At 42.0% G+C, this 21,672-nt stretch overlaps 1 protein-coding gene across 6 annotated transcripts in view; it reads left to right on the top strand.

Annotated features, from left to right (window-relative positions):
* col16a1 (collagen, type XVI, alpha 1) overlaps nt 1-21,672 on the top strand; it is a 72,516-nt gene that overhangs the window by 40,620 nt on the left and 10,224 nt on the right. For 4 of the 6 annotated variants that reach the window (XM_086192842.1, XM_086192844.1, XM_086192843.1 and 1 more), the window contains 36 exons: nt 866-910; nt 1,271-1,306; nt 1,400-1,453; nt 2,435-2,485; nt 2,574-2,717; nt 3,881-3,916; nt 5,590-5,697; nt 5,891-6,013; nt 6,107-6,160; nt 6,244-6,285; nt 6,810-6,845; nt 6,927-6,980; nt 7,077-7,145; nt 7,243-7,296; nt 7,703-7,729; nt 8,688-8,744; nt 8,950-8,994; nt 9,141-9,212; nt 9,904-9,957; nt 12,992-13,042; nt 13,148-13,267; nt 13,521-13,562; nt 13,671-13,742; nt 13,818-13,862; nt 14,437-14,481; nt 18,465-18,518; nt 18,611-18,664; nt 18,780-18,833; nt 18,928-18,972; nt 19,057-19,110; nt 19,186-19,221; nt 19,331-19,393; nt 19,494-19,565; nt 19,685-19,738; nt 19,880-19,924; nt 21,603-21,647. In XM_086192842.1, the coding sequence (XP_086048968.1) occupies nt 866-910; nt 1,271-1,306; nt 1,400-1,453; nt 2,435-2,485; nt 2,574-2,717; nt 3,881-3,916; nt 5,590-5,697; nt 5,891-6,013; nt 6,107-6,160; nt 6,244-6,285; nt 6,810-6,845; nt 6,927-6,980; nt 7,077-7,145; nt 7,243-7,296; nt 7,703-7,729; nt 8,688-8,744; nt 8,950-8,994; nt 9,141-9,212; nt 9,904-9,957; nt 12,992-13,042; nt 13,148-13,267; nt 13,521-13,562; nt 13,671-13,742; nt 13,818-13,862; nt 14,437-14,481; nt 18,465-18,518; nt 18,611-18,664; nt 18,780-18,833; nt 18,928-18,972; nt 19,057-19,110; nt 19,186-19,221; nt 19,331-19,393; nt 19,494-19,565; nt 19,685-19,738; nt 19,880-19,924; nt 21,603-21,647 (2,112 nt within the window). The remainder of the gene's footprint in view (nt 1-865; nt 911-1,270; nt 1,307-1,399; nt 1,454-2,434; nt 2,486-2,573; nt 2,718-3,880; nt 3,917-5,589; nt 5,698-5,890; nt 6,014-6,106; nt 6,161-6,243; nt 6,286-6,809; nt 6,846-6,926; nt 6,981-7,076; nt 7,146-7,242; nt 7,297-7,702; nt 7,730-8,687; nt 8,745-8,949; nt 8,995-9,140; nt 9,213-9,903; nt 9,958-12,991; nt 13,043-13,147; nt 13,268-13,520; nt 13,563-13,670; nt 13,743-13,817; nt 13,863-14,436; nt 14,482-18,464; nt 18,519-18,610; nt 18,665-18,779; nt 18,834-18,927; nt 18,973-19,056; nt 19,111-19,185; nt 19,222-19,330; nt 19,394-19,493; nt 19,566-19,684; nt 19,739-19,879; nt 19,925-21,602; nt 21,648-21,672) is intronic. The other 2 variants (XM_086192847.1, XM_086192845.1) reach the window with 2 other exon arrangements.

Here is a 21,672-nt window from a genome sequence, read left to right on the forward strand (position 1 = left end):
CCATACTGATGCACGTTAAACTGAGTAGACACCGACTTGTTACATAAGTATTTACTACTTGTCGAACCTGTACGTATGATTTTGACTGTAGTCTTATTTGCACCTAGAGTTGCTGCAATACTGTTTTTAAGGTATCATTGTATCATTTTGGCCTGCTTTATACATCTGCTTATTGAAAAATATGTTTAAAAAGTGTTTTACTCTTACACTTCATTTACAGCTCACAGTAAAACACATTGTGGGTGATCTAATTGCAGGTGGATATTGTTTGACTACATAGCAGTGATCTCAAGATGTGTCTAGGTGATCAAGGATGCATTGTTACCAAGTGTAAATGCATGAAACAGCTTCAGCCCACAAGCTAACAGCAATTACCCTGTTAGCAAATGGTTTGTCCAAAGTGACACACAAGCAGCAATTAGCCAGTTAGCACATGGTTGCAACAAAGTAGGAAGCTAGCAGCAATTAGCCAGTTAGCAAGAAAAGCGTAACAGTCTTTTCATCAGTCATAAGCTGTTAATGACGATGTTAATCTGAGAAAAACATTTTAAATGCAGTTGAAGGGCCAGAAAGATGGGTCTGGCACTGGACCGAAAGGGGAACTAGTGGGTCTAACTGTCATCCTGCAAGAAGGAATGTGCTTCCTCTGCATTTAACTAAACACAACCAAAGTAAGAATAAAACAAAAACAGTCTTATCTTGTTCGTGCAAGACGACTTGGAAAAACTTGGAAACAATGAACAATAACACACAAAGTATCAGAAAACTGTGTGGGTATTTGTTTTTCTGGTTGCGTCCGTGTGTTTTCTTGCGTGTGTGAGCAGTGATAAGCACATTCATTAAAATTACTTTCTCTGCACCACAGGGAGAGGCGGGAAATGTAGGACCACCTGGCCCTAGAGGAGAACAGGTAGGTAACACTAAAAGAGAGCAGGTGACCTCAATAGCAGACTATGTTAAAAGCTTACAATCTCTCAGCAGGTTTCAGAATGGGTCTCTTTATAGACTTCATGAGGAAGATAATCACAGCGGTGCACTAATTTTGGACAGGAAACTGTCTGCCAAAGGGATTTTACTCAGTGGGGATCTTATTAGTGAAAGGACCTAGATAGTGAAAAACCAAATGCATTTGACTTTGTTGCCTGTAGGCTGCACCTTAATATAAAATGTGAATTACCAAGTTGAAAGACTCTTTTATTTGGGAAATTCAGATTTGCGTGTTTAGTGGTTTGTTTTATTTTTATGTTTTATTTTGCTTGCTTGTCTGCAGGGTACTGAAGGAATCAAAGGAGCTGATGGAAAGCCGGTAATTCCAAAATCAGTTCTTTGAAATAAAGACCGTCTCATGTACCACAGAGATTCAGTCCAGTCATGAAAATGATGTGTGCTCACGTGACAGGGAAAACCTGGACCGAGGGGCTCAATTGGCAAGGACGGACAGAAAGGTGAAAAGGTAAGATAATAACATGAAATGTTTCTGACGTAGGAACTTGGATGCATTCGTACAGACCATCGTCCATCGTCATCTTCCGCTTATTCCTTACTAGTAAGGGTCGTGGGGGGGCTGGAGCCTATCCCAGCATCTACGGGCGAGAGGCAGGGTTCACCCTGGACAGGTCACCAGTCCATCTCAGGGCCAACATACAGAGACAAACAACCATTCACACTCACAGTCACACCTACAGTCAATTTAGAGTATCAATCAGCCTCGTCCTCTCTTGATGTCTTTGGACTGTGGGAGGAAGCTGGAGTACCAGAGAGAACCCACACAGGAACAGGGAGAACATGGAGACTCCACACAGAAAGATCCTGTGCTGGAGCCGGGACTCGAACCCGGAACCTTCTTGCTGTGAGGCCACAGTGCTGACCACTGCACCACCGTGCAGCCAAATTGTGGTAATTTTAATACACAGATTTGAGAGCAGAATCATTTATATTTACGCTGTAATGGTGTGGAAAGTGTGTGAACACAGCCTGCCTCTTTCTAGTGCTAATTTTTGTTCATAGTGAAGTACAAGCAATTGCTGGACATCAAGTAAGAGACACATATTTACACAACCTATCTGGCAGTCCAGCCTCCTTCTGCTGGTCACTGTTGTATTTCGTGATATTGTACACCACTGGATGCCCACAGGTTGTTTAACTTACATTTCTGAGCCAATGTTGGTAGAGTTTCACTGCTCATAGGCTCTCACAGCTACAGATTATCCCTGAAAGTTCATCAATAATGTGCATCAGCATCAGTCTCAACATCAGGAGCTTGGAGCTTTGTCCTTCGATGTTGCCAGAACCACAAGAAAATGTATTTAAGTGTGCCACTGACTGAATCTTAAGGTGCTGTTAAAAGGATTATGGAGTCAGAGCTAAAGGAGACTCATCATTTTGGGATACTGAGCATTTTTCCATTTTGCTGATCAAACTGCTGTGTTAACAGGGTGAGCAGGGTCTGCCTGGTCTTGGTCTTCCTGGCCTTAAGGGTGAGAGGGTAAGAGTAGACATATGTATTCTTTCTTTGTGTCCTTTCACTTAATTGTCATGCAAGCTAACCCTCCTTCCTCTCTGCCCTTCCCAAGGGTGAGTGTGGTGTGTGCCAACCATCCGAGGTTGGCAGCGGACCTGCCAGCATCAAAATGCCTGAGGGAACAAGAGGCACGCCAGGCGAACCAGGCCCTCCAGGTTCCCCCGGACCTCCAGGGCTAGGGGCTGAAGGCAAACAGGTGCAGTCAAAGATAGCCATCAGTGGGATATCTAAGAAGAAGTGAGAAAAAAAACAACTAAACCGAGTGCTTCGACGTTCCCAGGGTCTACTCTTATGAAAACTACTTCAATCAGTGACAAATGTCTCAACTGGCGAGCGCACAGTGGGACGGACTGTTCACACTACTTATACAGTCGCCACCGCTTGAAGGAAGACACACGAAAAAATATCCAGTGACCACAACACCCTAATGTCTGATACTGTTGGAAACTTGCTCTGACTTTTCCGTGATTTTTTTTTCTTTCAATTTTTAATTTTTTGCATTATATATTGCAGAGAAGCTAATAGTCAAGGTCATTTAAAACATCTAGAAAAATAACAGAAGAAGAGCCAAGTATAAAGCATTTGATTTTTAGAAAAGGTCAGAGGTCAAAGGCTCTCTCAAATGCTCTGTTCCAGTGGGCAGTATGATGCCCTCCGTGCAGCTGAACTCAGGAACCAAAGACGATCGACTTCATCACTTCTAATGACGATTTATTTTTATTTTTTTATGGACTTCTTTGCTGATCTTGACACATTTTATATCAGCATCTTTTTTAAATTCTGTGTATCCCTATGTTCTACATGAATATGCACTTGTATTTTATTCTGACCTCGCAGTGAATTTTTGCTCTTTGATGTAACAGAAAAATGATGTAGCTTGTAGAATTGTTGAATTAACTAAGAGAGATCAATTCATCTTACACCACTGGTCCGAGATATCTGTCTTCAGCAGAATAATTAGTAAAAACCTAATTATAAAAATGCCACAAACTAAAGCTGCATCTTTCAATTCTGCTCCGTTGCAAGTGAAAAGGTTGAGATGCTAAAAAAAAAGTCGCCTCACTCGTGAATAAATAATGCTTGCTGTACAGGATATGCAGGGATTCTTTTCTTACTGCAGAGTAGTTACTAAGTGAAATAAATCTCTGTTGGCTTCTGTCACCCCTCCCAATTACACACTGTGTGCCTCTGTGGTTAGCTTTATGTCAACAGCTATTTTACCTGAGAGGAAAGATACAGAATTTGCAGATGACTGCACATGTGTCAGAGTGTGTATGCTTGTGTGTGCGTCTTTGTGTGCACCTGTATACCAAGTGTTCGTGTGTATTTATTTACATTCCTTTCTATTTGCTTACACAGGGACCGCCTGGTCTTAGTGGAGCCAAAGGAGATAAGGTGTGTTTCCTGTTTAAGTTTCTATTCGATTTTCACTCGAGGATGTTTTTCTGTTTTCTCAGGTATCAGTAATGTCCCAGAAACTTCACGCCGCGTTAAGCAGACCTGGTGTCAGTGGAGAAATGGATATTAAAACCAACTAATCCAAATGGCATTCTGGGTCTCTTTACATAATAAAAATAGCGTAAAGCAGCGACTAGGACTTTTAAATTGATTATGGAGCAGAGCAAATTTAATATTGAGCATCTAGATGAGCTACACGGGCTGACGTCCATCAGAGTCTTTATTTTTTATGAAGCTGCATGTTCAGGACAGTCAGTTTCCACCCGAAGCTTAGCTGTAGTCTAACACATAACGCCACTAAAAAAACACTCGTGTGTTTACTGCATTTCTAAAAAAAATCATATCAGTATTATTTTGTTTTTTCTACGCATCCCGCAAACTAAAAACGTAGCATCCTTCTTTCTGTCTTTTCCAAAACAAGTTCATGTTTTCTTCAGCCCAAGCCAGACAGTTCAACATCGAAGAGTCACGATTCTCATGAGAAATAGTCTTCACCCTGGTAAACACTTCTCCTTTTGGCCAGAGGGGCCGCCAACACAAACGAAAACTGCTTTAAAACAAAACAATTGGAGAATTCTCAAGGATGAGACTATTTAGAATCACCACTGGCCTTTGGAGCCAGTCAGACTACCTTAACTAATAAGACATCAACTGGGACCAAGGATGTCTCCAGGAAAATCATTCCATGATGTTAGATGATATTTCAAGGAGATCCAGGCACTCTGTTTAATTCAGGTCACCAAGCTTGTCTTCAGAACAGTCACAACACTTTACTCAAAGAAACAGGAGAAATAAATCTGCCATTAACGGAGCCAGGCTGCCTTAAATTACCTTCAAGCGCTTGTGCAATAACTTTGTTTGGACTTCAGAGTCAGACTGATAGTGAATGTTTTAAGCTGAGACCACTAACACAACTGGAGAGTTATATACTGTACATCATTTTATAAAATGCTCAAATCAACTAAAATATATCGATCTGGACGAGTCAAAGGGATTTGGTATTAGACATTCAACCGCAGACCAGACGGATAAAAGCACTTTTCAACTTACTTTTCTTGTTAACATCTGTAGTTTACTGCTTTAAAGTGACTTGCATTTATCAGACAGGTTGAAAAAACTTTTGCAAAGCAGATGTTGAAAAAAAAATGGCTTGCTTTCTTATTTCTGACCTATTTCTGACATTTTCATCGGCAAAGTACCATCATCATACTGGAATTTTCTGAGGCCTCCTGAATTCTTACGTGCATCCGTATCTGCCGAACAAATTATCAGAGCGCACGTTGGCCATGAGTTATGTATTCTTTTTACCTAAAATTTGAAGAATGTTTTAAGGATGTTACATAATTTCAAATAATGTTTGCATAAAGTAAATATTTACCAATACAAAATGTTCCGAGAAGACTGTGGGAACATAATGAAATATCTGATTAGTGACCTCTTGCCTCGACTAGTGTTTATAGAGCATTTCTAAATTGCTCATAGAAGAATTTATCTACTTTTAGGAAGAGCATTTTGGGAACAAAACATATGCATGTAATTTTCTTCAAACGTTTTCACAATAAGACATGTCTAGCCTGGGTGTTGAGGTGCTCATCATCCTATTTTTACAGGGAGACCAAGGAGACAAAGGAGATAAAGGAGTAGATGGAGCCCCTGGAGTCCCTGGACTGCCTGGAGAGTCTGGTCGGGATGGACTAATAGGCTTGAAAGGAGAGAAGGTGCCGAGGAGCTCATTTGTCTATATTGCACTGGTGCAGCAGAGGAATGTACAAGTTGTAAATGCCATTTGAGGTCATTAACGCTGATGTTTTACTGTGTTCTCCTGTGGTTGCTCCTCTGCTGTTTATATTGCCTGCAGTTAAAACAATTCCAGGATCATGGATAAACAATGATGTGTTGTTTTTTTTCCAGGGTGATGCCTGTACCAGCTGCTCCTCTTTGGGTACTGCAGTAGGTGATGGTGTAGCTGTACCAGGTCCAAAAGGAGAGAGAGGAGATCCTGGTCCTCCAGGAGAAGGGAAGCCAGGCAGAAATGTAAGAACAAACATGTTTTTTTTTTTCGGTTCACTCCTTTTTTTTTTGTACACCCTGAATCTGTGATGACACCTCAGTTTTCTTTCTTTTCAGGGTAAAACAGGCTTGCCAGGGGTTCAGGGGGTCCCCGGTCTTAAAGGAAGTAAGGTACGAGGGTTTAATTATAGATCGATGTTGCCATCCACTCAAATATTACGGATTTACTGTGTGTTGTGCTGCGCCCCCTGCAGGGAGAACCTGGAGTTGCTGGAGCTGGACGTACAGGACCACAAGTGAGGGAGATTTGTCTTGAAAACAAACACATGCCAACATCCAGCTCAGTGAAGACGTTTTAAGTCAACAGTTGATTATGTCTGAGACACATAGCCTATAAATACTTTTGCATTTTTTGGGGGCAATATCACGATGCATATATCTAAAATCTCCTCCAGCATACACATATGATGAGGACCGCACTGATTGGCTTTGACCCTGACCCAGTAGGTCCTTTTGCACCCAACATATTGCCTGACTTGCTCAACTGCGGATCGATACTTAAAACAATCTTTCCCGTCACCCATAGGGGCAGCAGGAAGTGTCAGTGGGTGGAATGTCTAAAGACACAATCCCAACTGTTGAAATCACCTGCCCTGAGCTCAAAGCTAGCATTAATGTTAGCAGTGTTAGCGCCATTTGTGGAAGTAGAGGGGTACACAGCAGGAGGTGGAATATTTCAGGAGACTTAAATGTACATCGCATCATTTCATTCTTTGTGGTAAGCAACATTTTCTTTACTTGTCCTTTTCTATAATTTCAGGGAGAGGAGGGACCAAGAGGGCTGCCAGGTCCTGTAGTAAGTTTCTCTCATACTTCTACACTCCTAGGTTTCTTCACTGTATTTCCAGCTCTGGTCTGATGCATGTGTTTTTTACAGGGCCCTGCAGGACGTATAGGATTACCTGGCCCAGTTGGCCCTGCAGGAGAAAGGGTAGCAACAATACAGCGTTGGAAGCCTAATACGTGACAGCCTGTTAATTTAAACTGCTGTTTGGCATAATGAAACCATGACTGTGCATGTTTCCAGGGTGTCAAAGGAGATGTTGGACCACCAGGACCTCAGGGACCAATGGGCATTGGCATAACAGGGCCCCCGGTAGGACATACGCATCTTTTTGCAAGTGTACAAGGGCATTTATGTCATCACTGCATGTTGATTTATGTTGTCAAACACGGTTTATTTTCCCCTGTAGGGTAAAGATGGAGTCCCAGGCTCTACAGGGCTGCCAGGAGCTGACGGCAGACCTGTGAGTTGTCTCGTTCCTTTACTATCTAAAATTTGTAGCTGTATTTGTATGCGCATCAGCAATTTAAAGAGATGTAAGAGACATTTAAGCTGCAAATTTGAGTTGCTGCCTCTGTGTTAGTCTGTTGAGAGTTTAATTTCCTTCGAGTCTCTCTCGCTATTGTCCTTGATTTAGGCATCATTTGTAACCAAGGATGTCTGCCTCGATCCGTAACAGAGGCGATGTCTGCTACCATCTCATCCGCTGTCCCCCGATCTGCACTCAGCTCATTGCCCCGTGAGCTTTTCTCTGGAATAACAAAGCAAAAGTAACTGCTTGTGTGTGTGTGTGTGTGTGTGTGTGTGTGTGTGTGTGTGTGTGTGTGTGTGTGCGTGTGCGCGCGCTGCACTGTCTCCCTTTCTTGCAGGGACTTGATGGAGCTAAGGGGGACAAGGTAAGTCTACCGTTTTATTTGCATGAAGGGTTCTCAGAGGGGTTTGAATATGAGGGGTTGGAACAGATTGTAATAGCAAGAGATGGTTCAACAATCACCGCCCCCCTAAACACGAGTGTGTGTGTGTGTGTTTGTGTGTGTGTGCGTGTGTGTGAGTGAGTGAGTGTGTGTGTGCATATGAGGGTGGGTTGGTGTTAGCACATATGGGTGTGCAGTTCTTACTCCCACATGCAGATACCGGCTGCAGGGCACAGATAGAGTAGCAGCAGAGGTGACAAGTGTATTGTTGCTGGCAGTCAAGAGGAGTTTCCAGGACTTAAGAGAGCATGTGTGTGTGTGTGTGTATTTGTGTTAGTGTGGGACTATTAATTACTGTGTGAGGGTGGGAAGGATGAAGGATTGGTTGAGGCAGTGCTTTAGGGTCAGAATGGGGTGTAAAATGAGGGACTGGAGCTGCCGTAAATGTTGAGTTAAAATGAAAAACAAAGGTTTGAAGGAGGTAAAGTTAAGCAAACTAAGCGCTGATGAGCATTTAAACTCGTCACAGTCTCGACTCAGCATATGAAACAACGAACTGGGTGCTGTTTCTAGCTCCAAGGTACTCAAATATCTGGCTGCAATATTAAAGGAAAGTCGTGAAGCATGAGTATGTGTGCCCTTACCATGAGGACTCACCTTATTACAGATTATTGCTGAATTACACCAGTTTTACATCATAGTACCATATATTCACTGTATGCTTGCGCCACTCTGGGTGACATTTTAATGAAATACAAATCTTGAAGTTCATAGAAATACTTGTAGTATTTCATGTCCCGCCGCTTTGAGTTTCTTTTTAACATATCAAATTCCAGGATTAAGAGAGAATCAACAAAAGAATTTAGACCGTACAATTAAAAGGGTAGCATTTAGCAAAGTTACTTTTACCTTGAAGTGAATTTTTTGATGTGTATTTTAGGGTGAACCTGGAGAGTGCAACTGCATAATGCCAGTGCACACGGCCGTGGGTGGACCTGTAAGTACTGTTTAATAAAAATTGCATACAAGTATATTTGAATTAAAAACATTTAAAATAAGCCAGTAGATACACATGCACATACACATGTGCTCATTTATGACGTACAAAAGACATAATGAGGAAATGGAACACTCTGTGCTTTGCTATCCATTGCATTATTTTTAACTTCCAATTCTGATTTTGACTGGTCTTCTCCTTCCAGGGAGCTCCAGGAACTCCAATAAACACTTGGCAGCCTGGGCCGCAGGTCTGATCTGACAGCCAGCCGTCCCGTTTTATGTTGTTTTCCTATAACATCTTTGTGTAAAATGACAAAAGTAATCCTCAGAAATTGTAGAATTCTGTGAATGTGTTATGTCATTTGTTGGTTTTTGCCACATTTATGTGTTGTAGGGACCTCCAGGACCTCCTGGTCCACCTGGCCCACCTGGGCCTCAAGGCGTAATTGGAATCCAAGGACCCCAGGTAAGAGGTGGTGGTGGGGGGGGGGGGGGGGGGGGGGTTTGAAGGGGATCTGTCTTGTAATTCAATTCTGATCCATGAATCTGAATTGAACTGTAAGCTACTTACGGTACAGGCTTTCAGCTTGGGCATTCTGGGTCCTTAAGTGAGGCTTTAACATGCATTGCAACTTGATGGTCCATAAAATGCATGTAGGAAAAATGACATGCAAATAAACAGTGTGTTTGCAATTGCTTGGTTTAAAATAATCTCAAATAATCTGGATCAATCGATCAAATGCACTAACCCATCTGGTGCTTCCTGCTTTAACCTGTGTTGGAGCACCTCAGCACGCTTTGGGAGACAGTCCTTTGAAGGTCTTCTTTTAAAACAAAAGTAAACCAACACTTTGCTTCTCGTATCTTTGAGTTATGATGTGGCTGAGTTCAAACCTATTTTATTCGAGCAGACCTTCAAAGAACTGGGATCTGTTTTCCACTAGTCAGAAGCGTAAGAAAGATATCAGAAGTGGTGATGGCAACTGGATGGACGGGTCCTTTGCATAATTGCTAAAATGAAACTTCATGACGCAAATATTGGTAAAATCTCAGCTGGATCCTTTTGACCTTTGACTTTGCATTCCCCGTTAGTGGAGATGGGAGTGGCTAGCCCTTGATTGGCAACAAATCAGTTCAACCTCAGTTCCTTCTTTCAGGGTATCCCCGGAAACGACGGGATACCGGGGAAACCGGGTTTGCCTGGACACAGCGTAAGTAACAGTAGGGAGAAAAGGAGGAGAGGCGACTCCCATCTACTGAATTTAGGTCTTCTGTGCAAAAGTACAAGGTTTTGACATCTAAGGATGAATGTCCCAGGATCTAGCATCTTGCTTGAATTTTCATTTGATTTAAGAACATAGTATTTTAGGTCATAAATGATCAGCATTTGTAGTGTGTTTATTATAACTGCTGGGGAACAAAAAAAAATTACTGAAATTTATCGAGGAGTGGCTGCAGTGCTCATCATCAACCACCAGGTGGCAAATGTGCGCAGGGCCAAAATGGAGCCATTCTTGCAGATGTGGTGAAATGCTGTGATACATGCTACACAATCTTTGTTTCATTAAAGGCATTTGTGTGGTAAGGTTCGCACCAACCATCCGCCAGCACAGTTTTGGCTTGGGTGTCAGTTGCTGCCTGCCTTTCCCCCGATTCACTCAACATCCGTTCATCCAATTAATGTCAAATGTGGCATGTGCATTACTGGTGCCTCAAGTTGAACAGAGGAGCAGAGCTCATTTTTTGCTGCCAAAGTGTTCTGTTTCTTTCAGTCAGGATGAGAGACTGAGATGAAAGCCAGGATTCTGATTGACAGTACAGATGACAGACTTAGGTGACAGTCAAGATACTGACTGACAGTCAGGGTGACAGACAGAGATGGGAGTCAGGATTCTGAATGAAGGTCGGGGTCACAGACTGAGATGCCATTCACGATGACAGAGTGAGAGGACAGAAAGGATTTTGAACGACAAAAAGGATGCCAGACTTGGATTACAGTCAAGATTCTGAGATGACAGTCAGGACTCTGACTGACAGTCAGTTTGACACATTGATACTTAGGATTTTGAATGACAGTAAGGGTGACAGACTGAGAAGACACTCAGGATTCTGATTGACAGTCAGGAAGACAGCAACAAATGGTTCCGTCCCTCAACAAAGGCCACGGCACTACCAGTGGGAATATGAGGAGGAGTGTGGTTATCAAGGAATTCATGGTTCATATGATGTTGGTGGTGTTTCTCTCTTGTAGCTGATGCTTTAATTTCATTCAGGGAACGTCAGTGCTGATCTCCACCCTGCACATTTAAGCGTAGCTTCACCTTCAAAGCAGGAACTAAAGACGAAGTTTAATGGCAAGGGCCTTCCCGATTCATCTTGGAAAAGATTGGAGGATGAACTCATCGAGGGGTTTTGGATTAAATATTAATCAACACCTCTGATTGCTACGCACACAAGCAGCATGATCTTTATCCCTAAAATTCAGATGCTTATCCTTGCATCAAGAGAGAAACTGACTGTAATTTGACTTGATAACACATAATTTCGCACCTGCTCTGACCTTATTTTGGTCAGTAAACCCTTCAGAGCCTCATTTTCTCTCCTGGTTTTAGAGGTTGTCCTGCAGGTATTACGTCACCCAAAGCTGCAGCGCAGCTATCAGGACACTCAATAAAATGCTTTGTCTTAGAAACCCAACCGCTTGGTGCTCAGAGGAATCACAAAGCTCTCTCTCTCTCTCTCTCTCTCTCTGTAAAGATCTCATAATAGTGCAACAGAGCTGAATACCTCATGGAGACGTATAATGATAGAGAAGCGTCTTTTGAGCTCGCGTGCTAATGTACGAGGCCTTGTTCTAGCCCGTATAACAGTCAATAAGCGTGCAGCATAAAATAGCCTGTCTAGCTAATGGCTTCAATTTGAACAATGTCAAATGGGTTTGTAATGACTTTGAAACCAGGCCAGGTGCTATTGACAAACTCTCTCAGTGGAAAAGGTCCCCCTGCTTTGATGGGGGGCAGACCGCCTTCTCCAATAAACGTAATTGGGCTTGTGGAGTGAGTGGTTTTATGTCTGAACGTACCATAAATAGACAGTGTAACTCCATTGTGGCATTTGTCTCGTGAAATTAGTGGAATTTCTACTTCCGCGTGACGTTAATGTTTTTGTACTTTTTTCTTTTGGTCTGTTTTGCTTCTTTATTGCAACATACAACTCTCCTGAAAAAAAAAGTTTGCATTTCCAGCAGTCATATTGAATTCACTCAAACTTCAGTCTAAATTAAAATCAAAAAGAAACTATCAACAAATCTTTTCGGGCACCCAGGTAATGCAGCAGTCTGTTGCATTGCCTCCCAACACAAGTGAACCCTCTTCTTGCCTCCAGGTTGGACGGGTGTCCATTGGGTGGGTGGTTACTGCACTCGCACTTCCTGTGGTTATTCTGGGGCAGGAACTGCAAGCGTTGCAGGATCCTCCCACATGCTACGTCCCCGTGGTGAAAAGATGCAGCTGAGAACTCCACATGTGAAGGAGGAAGCATGTGGGAGTCTCCCCAGATTGGCAGAGGAAGTGAAGCAATGACCAGAACAGATTGGAAGTAGGACAATTGGCAATGTGCTAATAGGAAGAAAAAGGATGTGCTTGATGTAATGATGAAGTCAGATCCCAGATGCCAAACTCTTACTTTGCTCTGCTGTTGTTATAAATATTCCAAACAGGAGTTGTTTGAGTGAAATGTCTCCAAGAGCAAACAGAAGGAATGTCGAAACCGTATTTATTTATTTTCCAAATGACCCTGAATTTAATTTTTTTTTTTTTTTTTTTGCTCCTCCAATTATCCCCAGTGCATCTTAAGACTGTAGGGAGAAAACGGTCTGACACCTCTGAATATTCTTCTTTTTTTCAGTCCATTTCAGACCTGGTTACAAGTACAAGTATGAAGTACCTGTACTCATATGTGTCTAGGGAGTCATCGTCATGTTGTCACAGTCTGTCACAAGCCTGACAGACTGTGACATTACAAGTAAATGTATGAGGGAGGAAAAAGTGTGAAAATGGTGACATCTTGGAATCCATACTGTATCTCACTTTAGCTCATTCAACCGTGAGAGGAACACGGGGAATCTGTTTTGTCAAATGTGAAAGAAAAGAGTTTTGATCATTTGAATTTCCCTAAATTAGTATTCGTGCTATAGAGGCATTGAACGAATACTGATTTAGGTTCCATTCCGTTTCCTCTTTTTAGAACCCTGGACTGCATCAACTGCCTCAAGACTCCACAGAAGGAGACGGTGATGTAAGTCCATCATTTTGGGAATTTTCTTCTTTTTTTCACGGCATGGAAACACTAGATTGGTGTATTTGTACATGCATGGTTCTATGTGTGTGCTCTATAACGCAGGCTGCCTGTGTTGGTGGTTGCTCAGAAGGTTTCCCAGGGGTGCCAGGTATGGCTGGTGCTAAGGGAGAAAAGGGAGACCAGGGCAAGCCTGGTGTAATCCCCTTGGATAGCTGTGACAGGGTAAGAAAGGGAACGACTGGTGGTTTCTTGTCAAAAAATATTCTCCTCCATATGATTCTTGAAATTCAGAATCATATACAACTCCTACCTACTAGTTCCAACACTGTTGTTCTGCTTTGATGAATGCAAGCTGACAATCCTGCATTTTGCTTTGTATTTGCGTTTGAATGGCTGGAGTATCCATCCGTCTGACATCATATTGTGCCAGCAGTAAGCCATTACTCTGATAACTTATTCCCTTGTCTGCTTGCAGTGTTTGGAGAGACTGCAGAGAGAGCAGGCGACACAAGCAGTGGTCAGTTTAGATCATTGTCATCTTCATAGGACAAGCACAAAAACATAAACGTATATGCAGAATCATGGAAAAGTGTGTGTCCTGGTATTGTATTCTTTTGCTTTGCAGGATGACCGACCTTGCGTAGGAGCACCTGGAGTTCCAGGAATGACTGGATCACCAGGACACAAGGGAGAACCTGTGAGTCTGCCTGTCATCAGGAATTTACGGTTTTAAACAAGAGACTTGAGGATCAACGTTCTCTCTTATCTACAGGGTATACCAGGAGAGAGAGGCCAAGCGGGAATACCAGGAAACATGGTGAGGCTTCCAAAGGACCATTCCACCATCTAAGGCTTATTTACAGCCTATAAACCAGGAGATGTTAGAAGAGCTGTAATGTAAAGGCAGAAGTTTGACTTTTAACAACACAAAAAACCCTTTCTTCTCCTTTGATGACATTTTTTTACTCTGAAGAGTCACCTGTGATGTGATGAAAATGTTTGAAATCTATAACGTGTATTGTAGTCTCTGCCTTACAGAGCTTTGTGAGGAATAATATATATATTTGAAGATTTCAGGGCAGCACCATTGGATTTTTTTTCTTACAAAGCTGTGGATTTCAAATGAGAGAACTTGTGTTGCTGTTTTCTGTGAGCTCACAGAGCCCCCTACTGGCTGAAAGGATGTAGAGCAATATGGCCCAACACACTGAGCTTTGATTTTACTCAAAAAAAATTGAAACTCTCTTTCATCACTCAGTACAATCATCATTTACTTGTCAGGAATAGGTTCAAACCAGCCTTAATCAGAGCTGTGAGCTGAATTGGTTTGTATCTGTTCATTTGTCTCATCTCAGGTGGTTTAAAAGTGTTCTTTCACCATCTGTCCACAGGGACCGCCTGGTTTTCCAGGTCCCCAAGGCCCATCTGGTTTACCAGTAAGTTTCAGTCACATTTCCAAGTTGACTCAATGTTTTTGCAACTGTGTTTTGATCATCAGTGAAATGATATTTTTATCTTCGCCTATACATGAAAGTGTTGCTTTTCTTTGACTTTTATTTTCCATCTAAGAAGTGTAAAGTCTCTAAGGTGAACTCCAGCTTCAGCAACATTTCAGTGACTGATGTATTTCTGAGTGAAACAGACAGGAAATAGCCTAACATTGGGGGTATTTGATTGGAACACTAAAAAGAAGGCATACCCAGAGCATCTTTTCAGGTGAAAGAGAAATGAAGTCCATCTCGTCCTCCGTGTAGTGGCTGATGCAGTAGGCTGTAACCTTGCTTATAATCTGGAGCTGTCAAACCGTCCTCAACATAAGTACGTTTGAGCTAGCAGGCCAGGAGCCATGGTATGTTAGGGAGAGAACACAGACTTTGAGGTGACCAACAGCCAAAGTCTGTCCCGATTTTGCTAGCGAGCTAATGTAGCTCGTAGCCATGTATTCATGATGCTTAAAGATTGAATGACATGTTAGCATGTGTCATCGTTCGCTTTTGATTCAGTATTGATAGAATGTAAGTATGTTTTTGAATGGGTGACTAAGGATCTGCACTAAGAGGATTGGAAATCATTTTTCTTATAGTATACAGTAGCTTTCTGATAGAAGCATAAGGATGAAGTGGCTTTGATGGGAAAAGTCGAGTAAAGTTCAAGTACCCCCATATTGTATTTAAGTAGAATACTTAAGTTAATGCATTTACAGTGCTGCTAATCTGCTCTTTATTTTTGGCTTTACATCTTAAACATGGATCATCTCCCTCTTCCATCAAGGACTCCTTGATTATGCTGCATTCGCCATCTCTCCATCCCCCCACCCCCCTCTTCTCTAATGGGAGTTATTTCAGATGAGGAAACGTCTCCTTCTCCGTTGTTCAATTACCCCCCCCCCCCTTCCCCCATCTATGTGATGGAGTGTTGGGCTGCACTGTGAGACATAGCCCCTCCCCTCATCTCACCCTCCTCTTGCAAAATTATAGTTTTAGTAGAATAGAAGTGCTAAATGGATGAGCCATGTTAGTGCTGCGTGGAATCCATTTGTGGTGTTGTAGCACTTTATAGCAGGTGTTAGCTTCTGCTGTATGTGAGAGACGTGTGTGTGTGTGTGTGTGTGTGTGTGTGTGTGTGTGAGAGAGAGAGAGAGACCAGCTGCTGAATACATGACTCATAATCAGCATTGAGGAGATTATTCACAATGACCAGCTACTAATTAGTTCCCCACTCCTGTGATCAATTAGTAATCCCTTTCTCTAAATTACAACCCTCAGTAATCACGCTGTGACACCAAGCAATTATAGACAGAAACTTGTGTGTCATTAGTGATATTCTTTCATTTCTGTGAAATATATTTTAATGTTTTTTATTCAAAAGGGACAATGGACATTAATACATTGTTTCTAATTTTAACATTAAAGAGTATTTATTACATCCAGAACTGCCAAGGGGTCACTTGAAACTCAACCACTGTTTTCTAATGCACTGGAAAACACTCTTGACTTGTCCTTAAAAGGCAAGTTCACCAAAGTTTGAATACTCAATCATTATTTAACCCCCCCCCCCCCCCCCCCCCCTCTCCAATGTAAGGTCAAGGGAAGTTTTTTTAGTCCCCAGAACACTGTTGAAGTTTCCCAGGAAAAGGTGTTGCTGAAACCTCCTAAACAATTGAAGTGAACACAAAACAATTACACAAAAACAAAAACTTAATAAAACCCTAAAATGCCTCCATACAGCTGAAATCTATCTGAAACAATCCAAGCCCTGACATGCCAAGTCGTTTCGAAAAAACACCACTGACGCTGTGAACAGTGAGCAGAAAAACCTTTTTCAGAGAAAGAGTTCATACAGAACTTCTGCTCGTTTGCTTTTACTTTGAAGGATGAGTATTTTCTCTGACGCAGTCCATTAGCAATGTAGTGTGGCTGTACCAGACTGCATTCATTTGAGCAAAACATTTATGATGAAGTGGATGAGTATGTATTGAAAGAAGCTATTAATGTTGTGTTAAGTGTTTTGTTTTGGTTTTTTGTTTTGTTTTTGCCAGTCTTACGACGACGAAGGGTTGAGTAAGCGTGACATAATGCTCGTCGGCGCGTTTCACGCATTCGGCGACGGTATCATTCAGGTTCTTGAAGCAGAATGAGCACCACAGTAGTTGTACTTTTTGTGGTTTATTTCTATTCAGTAAAGCCGCTCATCAAATTCGTCGGAGATGGAATGTAATCCTTGTGCTTCATTATACTGCTGTGTTTGTTCTGTCTCAGCTGCAGGCTGGACTATTTTTCATTAGATACATTTTAATAGTTAAAAATTTCCCTCAAAGGAGGACTGCGACTGCAATTTTGTCAAGTTGGGAGTTGAGAGTTGGGCAAGGAAGAAACCCCGCTCTCGTGTCCATTTTTTACTCTCCCTTCATGTATTTACTTTTGGAGCGCCACATATCTTTGGATTGAGGTCAAGAGTAAAAATTTAGGGAGATAAAATGGTGGAAAAGGCTGCAGACATCTAGCGCCAGATTCCGTCTTTAATCGTGACACTTTTTCAAATCTTCATTTGAATATGGCAACATGTCGAACTCGCCAGCAGAGATCCATCACATGTATGTTCCACATCATTTGGTCACTTCTCCCCTCATCAGCCAATCAGTGTCATGAAACATGGCATCACCCATAGCAACAGGGTCAGCCCCGCCCTCTTTTTCTTTGTTGAAAAGTTCTCCCAGCTCCTCGGTAAAAGTTGGTCTCAGCAGCTTTGAGAATAGGTTTAAAGATGAAAAACTCTGCTGGGAAGTTTTGGGGTAATTTAGTGGAAAGATGAAATGTTTTGTGAGCACGAGCTCGGATTTGAATAGAAATGGGATGAATTTTCATCTTAGAATAATAACGAGGATCCTGAAAAAAAGGCAATTTCCTGTCTGTTGTTGTGGGAATAACACATGGGAACAGAAAATGAAAACTAGCCTATTTTCAAATTCAGGTTCATTTAATCTCAATGTCCGTATTAATTAATGCAGCTAATCATGCATGCGGGTGGTGTTAGCACCACTGCTAATGAGCCCGCTCTCTTAGGTAAACAGATGAAGAATACTGCATGTGCATGTGACAGAAACAGGCCGTGCACCGAAACTGATTCATTTAAATGTGCTAATTTTTTGTTTTTGTTTGTTTGTCATTGGCTACACTTATGAGTTCATAAATTCCAAGTGCAATTTCTTCATCCCCAGTATAAAACAGTATGCGTTTTCTTATCCCAAAAATAATTAAATTATTGAAATGAATTAATTACTTTTATTTTGTTGTGTTTTTATGTGTTGCACAGTTCCTTTTCTTTATTCCCAAAATAAAAGCCGCGTGTCAGTTTTAAAAAAAATTGTGTTTGCTTTGGCTACAATGATTAAATTATTGAAATGTGTTAATTATTTTCCTATTTGTTTGTTGCCTTAAAGGTATTGATACATTTTGGAAGGTCAAATTCATTGAGTTTAAAACAAATGTATAATCATTCTGAATTTTATGAGTAATTTTGTGTTATTTAGAATAAAACAGTTGGAAATAGACAATTGGCTGCTTCAAGAAATTACCTTTTCATAACTGTTGGCACCGTTATCTCTTTAAATCTGGAACTTGTTTCACGTTTATCTGAATCTGCTTTGGAGAAGAAGAGCAGAAGACAAAAAAAAAATTCTCAGCTGCTGATTTGTTGAGATCTGAAAATCAGAGCGCTAAAGACTTGTGGAGGAGTAGAACAGAGGACAACATGAAACGAAGGCGGTCCCACAGGGAGACATTACAAGCCAGTTAGCTGCTTCCTCTCTTTGATATTGACTTGCCTTGTCCTTGGTTCATACCAACCGGGGTGTGCTGCTTCCAAACATACACATTCTATCCTCTTCTTTCTATTAATGCCTTGCTCCTCTCATTCTCAGGGTCAGCAAGGTGAGCGAGGGTCATCTGGAGTCCCAGGAATGAAGGGTGAACAGGCAAGTTTCTGCCAATGCATGTCCCTGAGATGATATAATGTAGGAAAATAATTGGTTTCTCGGTGTAATTTATCATGTGATCTTTACCTCAGGGGCCTCCAGGGACGTCGGGCTATCCTGGAACCATGGGACCACCTGGGCTGCCGGTAAGTTCCCAGCCTCGTTATATAGAAATGTTGGATTGACCGCAATCTGACAGTCTTAATAGGTGGGTATTGATGGGTAACCTGGTATTGATTAAGAACCCGACGATTTTCTCAGGGACTGAAGGGGGAACGTGGGAGTCCGGGCGGTAGTGGCCAGAAAGGAGAATCCGTAAGACGCTTCACTGACATACAACTCTGTCATACACAAAGCACCTGCAGCTAGCGTTTCATGTCACTGTCTAACATTATCCTTTCTGCTGCAGGGTCCTCCTGGGTCCCCTGGGTACCAAGGACAGGCGGGCTCTCCAGTCAGTCTTTCATGTTTTCATTCTTAGAATTTCATGTTTAATACGTGAGAATTGCTTAAAACTTGAGCTACTGTGTGCTTGTAGGGTGGGAAAGGAGACACAGGACCGGCAGGGCCTGTTGGACCCAAAGGGGATCAGGTCTGTACGGTGAAGAATGAAAGGATGCGTAGTTGAAATTTTTCATCTTAAATTGTGTTTCTTGTTTCTTTGAAGGGTTTCCAAGGGCAACCAGGATTCCCAGGACCACCAGTATGTACAATCTTAGCTCCTCCTGCCAAATGCCTCTTTTGAAATAGTTTGTATATTAATTGGTGTTATTTTTGTTGTTTTTTTGTTGTTGTTACCGTCGTTATTTTAGGGTCCACCAGGTATCAGTGGCAAATCTGGAAGGGAAGGACTCCCTGGGCTCAAGGGTGAAAAGGTAAGCACAAATGACAGAATCACAATAGTTTTAATAGTTTTCATTGCAACATTCTTTTTCACTACAAGTGAGCTGCGTCTCTGCTTTTCCTTTCTTTCAGGGCAATGATGGTTCTCAAGGCCCTCAGGGATCAACCGGACCCCCAGGCTCACCAGGCTCCCCGGGGTTGATGGTACATGCTTTTGAAATCTTTTTTTTATTTTTTTCAAAATTAAATCCATTTCATATTTGTGAACCATATTCCACTCTCGTGTTTTCATCTGCACTCCCTGCCTGTGTTTGCAATGAAAGGGGCCCCCTGGCATTGAGGGACTGGATGGAAAAGATGGAAAACCAGGTCTGCGGGTAGGTTTCATCACATGAATGCCCACACAGGAATGTGTGGGCATACAAATCAGACAAACACCCACTGGAGTCATGCTACTGTTGATATGAAGACGTGTATCATAGCTGAACTTTGACACTTGCTGTTTCTCTCCGTCTCAGGGAGAAATGGGCCCACCAGGGCCAGCAGGACCACGAGGAATCCCAGTGAGTCTCACCTCTGACATCTGCATGACCTGATTTGACTCTGTTGTTGTTAGCTGTGCATCATAAACTAGAAGAGCAGACTGTAGAGCAGATCCCTCTGCCAAAGCCAATGTTGAACAAAAAAAAAGAAGGAAAAAAAAAACCCCAAAACACCCTGTTCAGTCATTAAACAGCCCAAAAATACAATGGTTTCCTGTTTGTTTCCTTCACTCATATTCATCTTTGTAATTTTTATGTGGTCCAGCTGACTGTTGGACAGACAAAGAAATCACAACAATAACAACAAAAGCTGCTTGTATGAATAGCTATCTATCCCCTGGTTCCCCTTCACCGTGGTGATGACAGCTTCTTTCCTCTAGCACCTCAGGTTTCCATTCATCCAGTACAGTCTAACAGATGCACCAGCACAAGAACAAGCTTTAAAACCCAGAAATAATTGAGCATTGCTGAATGTTCCCTCAACTCAAACACAATGGGATTTTTGAATGGACTCAGATAAATACTTGCAAAAAGCTTGTGTTTCATACTAGGTGAAGATATTTTAACATTTTGTCCAACTGCGTAAGACACATCTGTAAATACAGCACTTTTGAATTTCAGGAATTTCTTAAAAAAAACAAAAAACTTTACGATTGGCTAAACAATGCTACAAAAAAACATGTAAATGTAGGGTCATGTATCTGGGGTGTGGTACATTCATCGCCTAACATTAGCAGCACACATCTAACAATTGCGCTCGTGCTTCAAAAATCATAAGTGTTGTTGACAAGTGGAGACAATCTGGCTGAACAGAACTTGTAAGTCTCGTAAACTTTTGTTCACCACAGAGCTTGTTTTCTGCAACTACCTGCAACAATCCAACACCCAGTGTAAGAATGGCATCAGTCAAAGGACCTCATGGAACTAACTTCAGGCTTAGCCTACAAAAATATGTCATAGCCTCAGAGTTCAGCAGCAACGCGCTGTGCCGATTAGCAAATAGAAGCATACAGGCACAATTATGTTGTTAACCAACATCGAAGTGCGCCAGAAACATTTTCTGGATCGCTGAGTCTGCGTATGCAAGAGAAGACAAAAAAGCAAAAAAACCAAAACAACGTTTTATCTGTATTTCAAAATGGGGAATCACATTTGTCCATCTGTGACAAACCCCTGTATGCTATCTTTGCAAGGCTGATGATACAGTAGCTGGCGTTATATGGAGTAAAAACGTGTGAACATGATGAGTCGCTTGCGACGGTAAGAAGTAGCTTCACAGCCCAAGGGAAATGACTCATTTAGCAATGACATGTTGATCGCTTTGCTCCAAAAACCATTCGCTGCTAAACATTAGCACGATAGACACGCTGACAACCACGCTATGTGGATATGTGCAGTCATTGCTAAGTCTTCCTAATCTTTTGGATGTCACCGTTGATGTGACCCTCATTGAAACTTCTAAGCCCCCTATCTCTTTGAAAGATCTTCCCAACTTTCTATTGCAACAGAGTGATATTCACGCACTACAGTCAGCCTCGCCGCCTCCCTCGCTTTTATTCTCACTCTGCATCTCAGTTTGTGTTCTACCCGAGAGCAGGTGTTCAGGATTTCAAAGACATGTCTGCCTGTTCTTTGGCAGCTTCGACTTTGTGAATTTTGATACTGTACCAATCTCATTCTCTTTGATGTCTCTCCTCAGGGATTCAAAGGGAAAACCGGCCATGCTGGCTTCCCTGGACCAAAGGTTAGCCAATGACTCATTGCTTTAC

Source organism: Aulostomus chinensis, chromosome 22 (genome assembly GCF_037954235.1).
Source record: "Aulostomus chinensis isolate RoL2024-O1b breed Wild chromosome 22, RoL_Achi_v1.0, whole genome shotgun sequence".
NCBI classification, from domain to species: Eukaryota; Metazoa; Chordata; class Actinopteri; order Syngnathiformes; family Aulostomidae; genus Aulostomus; species Aulostomus chinensis.